This window comes from Lycium barbarum, chromosome 12 (assembly GCF_019175385.1).
Source record: "Lycium barbarum isolate Lr01 chromosome 12, ASM1917538v2, whole genome shotgun sequence".
NCBI lineage: Eukaryota > Viridiplantae > Streptophyta > Magnoliopsida > Solanales > Solanaceae > Lycium > Lycium barbarum.
In genome coordinates this window covers 104,637,991-104,647,312 of record NC_083348.1, presented here as the reverse complement: position 1 = coordinate 104,647,312, position 9,322 = coordinate 104,637,991, and the positions used below count along the sequence as shown (strand labels likewise).

The 9,322-nt window shown below is 32.6% G+C and overlaps 1 protein-coding gene across 9 annotated transcripts; it reads right to left on the bottom strand.

The window, feature by feature from the left end:
• Positions 1 to 3,676: 3,676 nt before the first annotated feature.
• Positions 3,677 to 5,911, bottom strand: LOC132624057 (LOB domain-containing protein 25-like). 9 transcript variants are annotated; one of them, XM_060338887.1, is made up of 3 exons: positions 5,668 to 5,911; positions 5,370 to 5,454; positions 3,677 to 4,868 (listed from the first exon to the last, which is right to left on the bottom strand). In XM_060338887.1, exon 3 carries the CDS (start codon positions 4,419 to 4,421, stop codon positions 3,867 to 3,869), a length of 555 nt encoding a protein of 184 aa, XP_060194870.1. In that variant the 5' UTR covers positions 4,422 to 4,868; positions 5,370 to 5,454; positions 5,668 to 5,911; the 3' UTR covers positions 3,677 to 3,866. The 9 variants fall into 9 exon arrangements, with proteins under 9 accessions (XP_060194870.1, XP_060194873.1, XP_060194871.1 ...); XM_060338890.1 differs by having other exon boundaries at positions 3,677 to 4,450; XM_060338888.1 differs by having other exon boundaries at positions 3,677 to 4,447.
• Positions 5,912 to 9,322: the final 3,411 nt, after the last annotated feature.

The following is a 9,322-nucleotide window of genomic DNA, read 5'->3' as shown; positions in this document are numbered from 1 at the left end:
GAGGTGGCAAAATAACTCATTTTTTTTAGTAATTGCTAACTTGCCCAGGTTAGAATGAGTTGTGGGATAAGACTCGTTTGTAATCTGGATTAGTGTAACTTGATAAATCAAAATGCAATTCAAACGGGAACATAAATATTCAAATTTGCAGAAGGGGAGGTTGGACCAAATTGGCATATCGTATAAGAGATTTGTACTGGTATCACTAAACTATAAGCTTCGGTAACCATCTTGTTTATTGTTTGTCTATATTCCCCGACAATAATCATGTATATATTTCTTTTTTTATTTTATTACATTGCTGATCAAGGGAATTGAACCAACACATATAATTGTACATGTACATAAGAGATTCCTATAGGTATCACTAAACTGTAACCCGTGGTAGCAATCTCTTGTATTACTATTTGTTTGTGCACAGTTTTGGAAAAGGAGTTCCACTAGGACAAAAGGCAAAAAAGCCGGAAGAAAAATAGAGAAAGGACAAGTGAAAGGGAAAGGGGGTGAAAGCTACGGATGGTTTGGTAGTAGTACTAGTCCAAACAGAAGTAACTGGGGAGGGGCCTTTAACTTGTCAAATCAATCAAATGCGAAATTTTAGTTTGGGCTGCAGTTCTTCACTGGAGCATTTTGAAGTCCAAGCCCAGATAAGGGCCATTGATTGGGCCCACTTAAGGTAGAAAACTTTCATTAATTCCGCTGTCTCACACGCTGGGGGCAATTTGCAGGGTTGGCCTTGCTGGTGGTGGTCTTTAATTTTTGCCCCTCAAATTAGTGGTCTTTAATTTTTGTCTTCTGCTTTTGCAAATTCCGCTTAAGGCAGAATTTGTAAAGGAAGAGAACAAAAATTAAAAATCACCCCAAATGAAGGCCAATCAGCGCAAAAAAAAAAAAAAAGGACACGCTGGTCCCCTTGTTGAGTCCATTGACTAAGGTCAACCGCGCATGCAGGGCGGAGCCAAGTGGGCGGAAGAGGGTTCATGATCAGATAAAAAATTACACTATATATATATATATGATCAATTTTTTTTAATATACATTTTAGTAGATGCTGAATATCCTTGACTTTTTCGCGTGTAAAACCCTTTTGGTGAAATTATGGCTATTCCACTGCATGCATACCCTTTGCCTACCCTTTGCCTGGAGAGGGAATTTCACCCATGGACGTGGGCGGAAGGTGTTGAACCTCTTCATAGAAAAATATTATATATATATATATATATATATAAGGTTAGAATTACTTTTTTACGTATATATAGTAGATATTGAATCTTTTTGACTTCTCGATATATTTATTTTTTTATATTTTAATTTTTCTTTAATGAAAATCTTGACTCTGTCACTGCCTATTGTTATGAAATAATGCAACATAACTCAAGAGACATCATTATCCAATATACGAGAAAGGATTCAAGGTCTTTGATATTGGTGTGGTTCTAAAAGTATCTCGTAAAGAATAAAACAAAAAGAAATTAAAATTTAATTATTTTCTAAATAAGAAAACATGACATTATTCTTATCACCTGAATTGGACAAGGGGATCTTTGGGCGGTTAGTAGGGGCCTCTCTAAACAGGAGAAATTGGGCGAAGGATGTGACGGTTTCTTGAATGTTCAAATCCTTAAAGACCTTTGATTTCTTTTTTGTGGTTACACTTTTGCTTTATATCGTAAAGGCAGGGGGTCGCCTTTGTGTTGTTTATATTACGTCCGCGTGCGCCTAAATTTCCTTTTTGCATGAAATAGAGCGATACATCGCGTATTTTGATTGTCAATCAATTAATTTTTTTGCTTTTTAGATAATAAACTGGGCAATATCTTCCTAGGTATTCCCCCACTATAGATATATATAGCATCATCCATTTCTGCTCTTTTACGGTTTAACTTTGGTTTAACCATATATACTCAAAATTTACTACAACAACAACAACCAGTGTAATCCCATTAGTGGGGTTTGTGAAAGATGAGGTGTACGCAAACCTTACTCCTATTTTTGTGGAGTAAAGATTAAAGAGACTATTTTTAATAGACCTTCGGCTCAATAAAAACGTTTATCAAAACATGTTTTAAGGAGGTAAATATTGCTCCATGTGGACCTACGGTTGCATGGTGATTTAATTTTATGAGGCATTACTACTACAGACTAAAGAGTACTTTATATAAAATGCATTTATTCAAAAGGGGGACAAGAATTACAATGTCCCTGCTTGGAATAGTTGTCTGTGTGCACATAATTCTCGGTTCTGCTCACATGGAAGAACAATATTTTTCCGGACCCTATAAGAGTAGGCAACTGTATAGGTTACTGTTATTGCTAGACCAGGACAATGGCGATATTGTACATTATTTAATTGAAGATGTCAAAATGTTCACAAGCACCGTCCACAGATTAGTACGGTAAAAGATCCCCATCAGAGTAGTCAGAAATTTTACGAGTTGTTTTTGAAAATATGCAATTCACTTGAGAAGAAATATACTGTCAAAGGGTAATTAAAATTGAAAGGTGGTTGGTATTTGAATCAATTGCCACAACATTTTTAGTAAATATGGTTTCGTTTTCCCTCTTTGTTTTGCAGACACGCTTAAGCGCGTTTTAAGAGAGTAGCTTGTATTAAATCACGTATATAACAAGCAGTTTCTTGAAGAGATGTGCAATCAAATAATTAAATAACTTGCAAGCAATTTCTTTTCTTTTATAAAATAGAAAATTAATGCAATTTTACATCAATTATAAGAGAAATAAAATTACCTGCTGTCCTCCAAATTCGTTCTCTACAGTACTTGATAATTTGCATTTCTATTATTTTATTCATGACACTTGCATCACAGTACGATTTTACATAGCACAGCATAAAAAGATGCCTAATTAAGCCCATTGAAACAACTACTCTAAAAGGGATGAAGAAATTTTACTTGTTATTGCCACCAGCGAGTTGATTATTTAATTAGGTTACAGTATAATAATAAAAATACAAGCACAGATGTTTAAAATAAGAAACAATTTCCTTTTCAGACCATTTAAGTGTACAAGATTCTGACGGCTAGCCTTGAACTTTGCGAGCAACGGACCACTGCAGTAATCCTTAGAGATAACTAGGACGTCTTCTCTATAATTATTTAAAGCAAAACCAATCACAAACATTTTTTTTCCTAATTCGTGTCCGGTATTTTATTGGGGACCTATTAAATTTGGCTTCGCGCTGAAAAATATATATTCGATAAAACGCTCTCTAACAAAAACGACTTTATATATATTCAGATTTAAATTCGAAATCTCTAATTAAAAATAAAAAAGTATTTACCTCTCCATTACGACCTTTATTAATAATCACAAACATCTTTTGCATTTACACTTCTTCCTTCCCCTCTTCTTTCTTCCAACTTAAATGACATCAGGAATAGAAAGACAGGAACCCACCAGGGTTATATATCACCTCTTTCAATTAATCAAACTAATAGCTATATTTTGGAGGTTTAATTAGGACATGTGGACGATGTCAGAGTTAGAACTTACTATACTGACAGCTGAAAGAAGTTTAAGAGAATCAGTTTAATTTAATTAATTATAGCAAGTTATTTCAGGTTATCGTTTTAGACTTGTCATAAAAGCTTATATGTTATTGTATGTCACTTAACCTGATGGTATAGGAACTTAAGCTCTATATAAAATGTCCAAAGCAATGATTGCCACATAAAACTTTGAACAATACCCAAATCACGACCATATATATAATTCAGTTTTTGTACAATACAGATGCACTTAATTGCCCATTCAAAACGGAGCAATAATAATGATCACCAAGTAATTAATTACCAATAGCTATATATAGCATCACACAAACAATTAGTAAATATCATTGGGACATTTCACATGCTACTATCATCATCTGCCTCAGGGTTGTGATTACCTGAAATGGTATTGTCCCATGTATAACTTGGAATACAAAACCCATAATTAGTTTGATCAATTCCAGTAGTTCCTCCAGCAGAACCCATTGATCTTCTCTCATAATTCAAATTCCTTTGTTGATTCACCATTTGACTATTATACGCATATGAACTATTAACTTCACGATTGGCATATCGCATTAAATCAGCATTCGTAGCATCGAGTTCTTTCTGAAGGCCTATAACTTGTCTTTGTAGAACTGAGATGGCTCCAACACAGCCATAAACTGGATCTTTCATACGTGCTTCAGCTTCATAAGCAAGAGAATTAACTGCGTCTTCTCTCTGGTGAGGTTGAATTTCGTTGAGGAGTTTACTTACGTTGCTAGCACCAAATATTTTGTGTACGTTGGCGAATTTTGTTGGTTCTTCTGGAGGAAAATAGGGAGCAAAAATGCAACCTGGCAAACATTTTCTTCTCAAGAATTTGCAAGCTGCACATGGGGGATTAGAATAGCTGCTGGAAGAAGCCATTTAATTGGTTGCTTCTGAACACTTTCCTGCTAATGAAACAAATTTGTGTGACTTTAATTTGTACTTAAAGTAGCATCTTAGTTAATACTGTTTACACCTTGACTAATTTAATGAAATAGTCTTTCCTACACCTTGACTATATATATATATATATATATATATATATATATATATATATATATATATATTATCCGTGGTAATTAAGGTGAGTCCTCAAGGACAAGTGATAAGAAATCATGACACTAATTAATCTAAGGATTGTAGGATGAGGGACTGCAGAAATATGTTTCATATGATCACAGCATACGCATAACAGTGGAGCAAAAGTCCAATGAACAATTTGTCCAACCAAATACTGTCAAGCAGTTGTCTAGTAATTTTTCTAGCACCCAATTTCTTGTATGTTTGGGACGACCAATTCTCCACCTTTTTCCTGCTCCAGGTTACCTAGTTTGTAACTGTGAAGAAAAAATGAATAGCTAAAATTGACTAAAGTTTAAGGGAGACTGACAGTTTTTTTAATGTGAAAAATCCTTGACAGAGAAGTCAAATATGTTATAGTATTATACTCATTAATAAATATGGAGCAAATTAGCAAAAGCCTCAAATGATCATAGCCATGAACCTAATAAGAAACTCTCCTTCGAGTCTAATCACATGGCCCTTTATTTGGACAAATGAAACACAAGGAAACTTTAATCTGGCTGGATAAGAAATATGATCATGCTCAGTAATCTTGATTGCTCAATTTACTAAAACACACTGTGACACTAATAATGGGATATTGAATATTCATAAAGATAGTGCCAAAATTCTTTGAACTTACTGTGATCTACTTTATTATTATCCCCTTACCGATTACTACAACTATATATGTACATGACCTAATATCATGAGTGACAGTTTATTTAATTTCCATCAAAACAGTAGCACATATTGGAAACTTACTGTGCTGCCTTTTAAAGGGTATCCGACATTCCACCTGCAAAGTTCCGGGAAACATGTCTTTTACATCAAACCAACATGAAAAAACCTAACAAAAAATCACACTAATGTAATTTCGTATCATTGTCCTTCAAAAAGATGTTGTCAATATACACATCCTTGAAAAAAAAAAAGCTATCAAGAAACTGCTACTTGCAAACAGATCTAAACGTTCAAGGGAATTTTATAGGGTTGTCAGCCCTATAAATTGAAGATACTAAAATAAAGTGTAAAAGGGTTTCTTTTCATATACAGAATATACCTTAATTTTCCTTTCGGTAGTGCAAAGTCTTTCAAGCTATGTACCTTGATTCTCGTAAGAGCATATGGCAGCTATTAGAGTTTGAGTTTTTTTCTTTTGTAGAGAGAAAATTAAACCCTACAAGGAGGAGACAGATAGCAGGTAAGCCTGCAAATACAGTGACTAAAAAGTATGAGGAGAGAGAGAAAAAAGAAGAGAAGGCAATAAGCACGAATGGGAGATGGAAAGCTATAGCGGAAATTAGTAAAAGGAACCAAAGGGACTAAGCACATTAAATAAGGGCTTCAATAATTTATTACTAGCAAATTAATGGTGACTGATGACATTCCGTTTTTAGTGTTTCCAAATCAAATAAAAATAATTCGACACATCTTATTTGGCACAATGGCGCTTTACTAAATTTACCATATTGACAAAAGTGATTTAAGTTATGATGGATGTGTGCAGAAATTTAATTTACATATTATTTGGGGTATATATTAATGACAATTATTTGTGAACAATCACTTCAAGTTTTTCTTTTGAACCAAAAGAAAATTGTAAGCAGCTATTTTGAACATTTACTTATAGTTGTTTCGTAAACACAAAATAAAAATAAAAAATGTAATGAGTTATTGTCACGCCATTGCCTTTTATGTTAACTCTAGTTATATTAACCTCATTCATGTAAACTTAAAACCATTTTTGAGTTTATTAAGTTATATGCATCAATATTAATATAGAAAACATTTAAAAATCAGTATCTGTAGGATAAAGATTAATTGATAACTTGTACGTATAACTAATTAACTTATATTATCAATATATAAATAGACAAAATAATTCCTTCCTAAATGTATAGGAACGCGCGGAAAAAAATGTATAGGAACGCTTTTGACATGTCATATTTTATAGTTTAACTAGTGAAGTTGCGTAGGCATAAAAAACTTCATCATTTTTTTTTAAATGATATTTTTTATTTTTTCAAGAAAGTTTTTTTTTTAAATGTAACCTTGATCGATGTTTTACTAATTTAAATTATTCTCTCTTTTTTTCACTTTGAATTATAAATTAGACTTCAATATACATTCCTTTCACTTTTAAATTTTAAAAAAAAAAAAGTAAAAATGAACCTACTTTTTAAAAAAAAATTACATGGGGGGTAGAGGAAGGGGAAGAAATGAACCTACTTTAATTTGTTACTTGAGCTAAATTTTACTCAGATTTCTCTCACATCTATCTTAAAGACGAAATTTATGGCGAAGAGCACAATATATTCCATATTGACAAAAATGCCTAGTTTTACATTAAAAATAATAGGAAGCCGATCTTTCCCCTTTGTCAATCAAAACTATTCAATTGGACAACCAATTTATTTTCAAGGGATAAAAAATTCTCTAATTTATTTTTAAAAAAATGATAAATACTCAATATGAATGCTAGCTGGCCTTAGGTATGTAGAAAGTTAAATTGGAAAACAAAAATGAAATTTAATAAATGCATATTAGAATATTAAAACACCATTGAAAAGAAATTACCCTAACAACAATTGATATGTAAATCATTCTTAAAACCATAAAACACTTACACTTGTGATACTTAAAGTTATTTCATGAGATAAAATTCAGAATGTTTTGACCTACTATCTTGATTTTTAGAAGTTGTAGCAAATATGAATAAGATAATGTTTCAAAATCAGGTTTGCACCACATTCTAAGGCATTAGTATGTAAACATTGTTTCATTTCTCTCGAATATTACAAAACAGCCATAGAAAAAAGACAAAAAAGTCTGAAATTGAGAATACAAGAGAATGGAGATTAAAAACGTTAAGGTTCTTATCCCCGATCTTCTGTTCCCTTCATAGCTATTGTTATCTTCCTACAACTCCTTTCTTCATATCACTGACTATTGGTTGCTCCATCATACTCATTTCTTCACCATATCATAATATATATAGTTTGCAAGATTACTATTATTTTCTCTCGAATAAAAACTACAAACAAAATATTAAAAATATGTGTTACAAATCAACCATAGAAAAAAGAAGGAAAAGTGAGAAACTGAGAATACAAGAGAATAGAGATTAAAGACGTTTGGATTCTTATCCTGGATGGTCCCTTCATAGCTATTGTTATCTTCCTACAACTCCTTTCTTAATATTACTGACTATTGTCTGTTCCATCATACTCATTTCTTCACTGTATCATAACATATATGGTTTGCCAGATCACTATTAATTTTCTTCATTTAGTAAAAAAAAAAAGGCTTTGTAAATGAAAGGTTTTAGAAACTTAAAATGGAGGCAGCAGATAGTTGGTATGAAAAATACACTAAAATAAATTATTGCATTTACAAAATTTGTTGTAATTTTGGCTTTCGTAAGGGAAGTTGAAAGAATGATGGGAAAATGGACCATTTCACCTAAGTTATACCACTTCATATATGGAAGTTTCATTTCTAAAGTTTAATTGCATATTAACTATACTGGTAATTATTAGCATTAATATAGCATTAGTGGGGATTACCGACGTTAGTGTTTTTCTTAAAATATGCTTGCTGGGTTTCTTTTGGGAAGGCTAACGGACTGCAGTAGTAATAAAAGGCCTAATAAAAATTGACTCTCTTATTAAGCTTGTTATTATACGTAATGGGAAAGGCTGGGGAGTAACAATTCAGATTTTTTTGTTACAATAAAATGAATTAAAAATTGGTGAGAAAGGCAAAAAAAGGAGAAAAAAGATAAATATCAATAGAGGCCATAGAGAGGTGTCACATAGGATTGTCTATACCTAGCTTTATATTATATATTGATCATAGTCAATTATTTCATGCGGTTTTTTGCATATAATTGTTCCATTGTTTCTCTTCTTTTGGTCTTTTGGATTGATTTGTTTCATTAATGTATTTGTCTGTTAATTGCAGGAATTTTAACTTTCATTTCTTTGCATATTCTTGATATTCTACGGGAATACAACAAAATCTAGCTAAATTTAATCCACCGTGTCGGCGTCACGTGTACATGCACGGTAAAAATTAACAATTGCCAACTTCTTATTTTTTCCCCCACTCCCTACCAGTTTATTATTTGAGGACCTTTTTCACACGCCAGTTTATTAGAGGTCGATGGCCATATTTTAATTTGGACATTTTGCATCTGTGATTCACAGTTGCCTCAATATTCGTCACTTTGGTATTTTTATTTTAATCGGCAAGTCCTTTCATGCTATTTTGCATGTGAGACCCCTAGGCCTTGTAACTTTAATGTTACTTAATTAACCATCTACCTCGTGTCTGAAATACAAGATTTAATAACGCCATGACTTAATTTTTAGTGGTAAGTCAAAATATAATGTTATTTTTTTCATCTGTTCAAATTTTAGTGGACACAATTATTCGATACTTGTATTGGTGAAAATAAAAAACTACTCGTAAAATTTATCAAAATGAACAAGAACGAATCCAAACACCGCGATTATAAAGAAATTGTATGACTTAATAATTGATGATGACAATATGGGAAAGTTCAACTCTCGCCACCAAAGGATGTGGTGCAGTGGATGGGGACTGCTCCTTCCTTAACCAGAGATCTCGGGTTCGAGCTCTGGGTATGGAAAAATCCTTGATAGTGAGCGCTTCCCCCCGAATGGGGCCCTACACGGCGCAAATTTAGATAT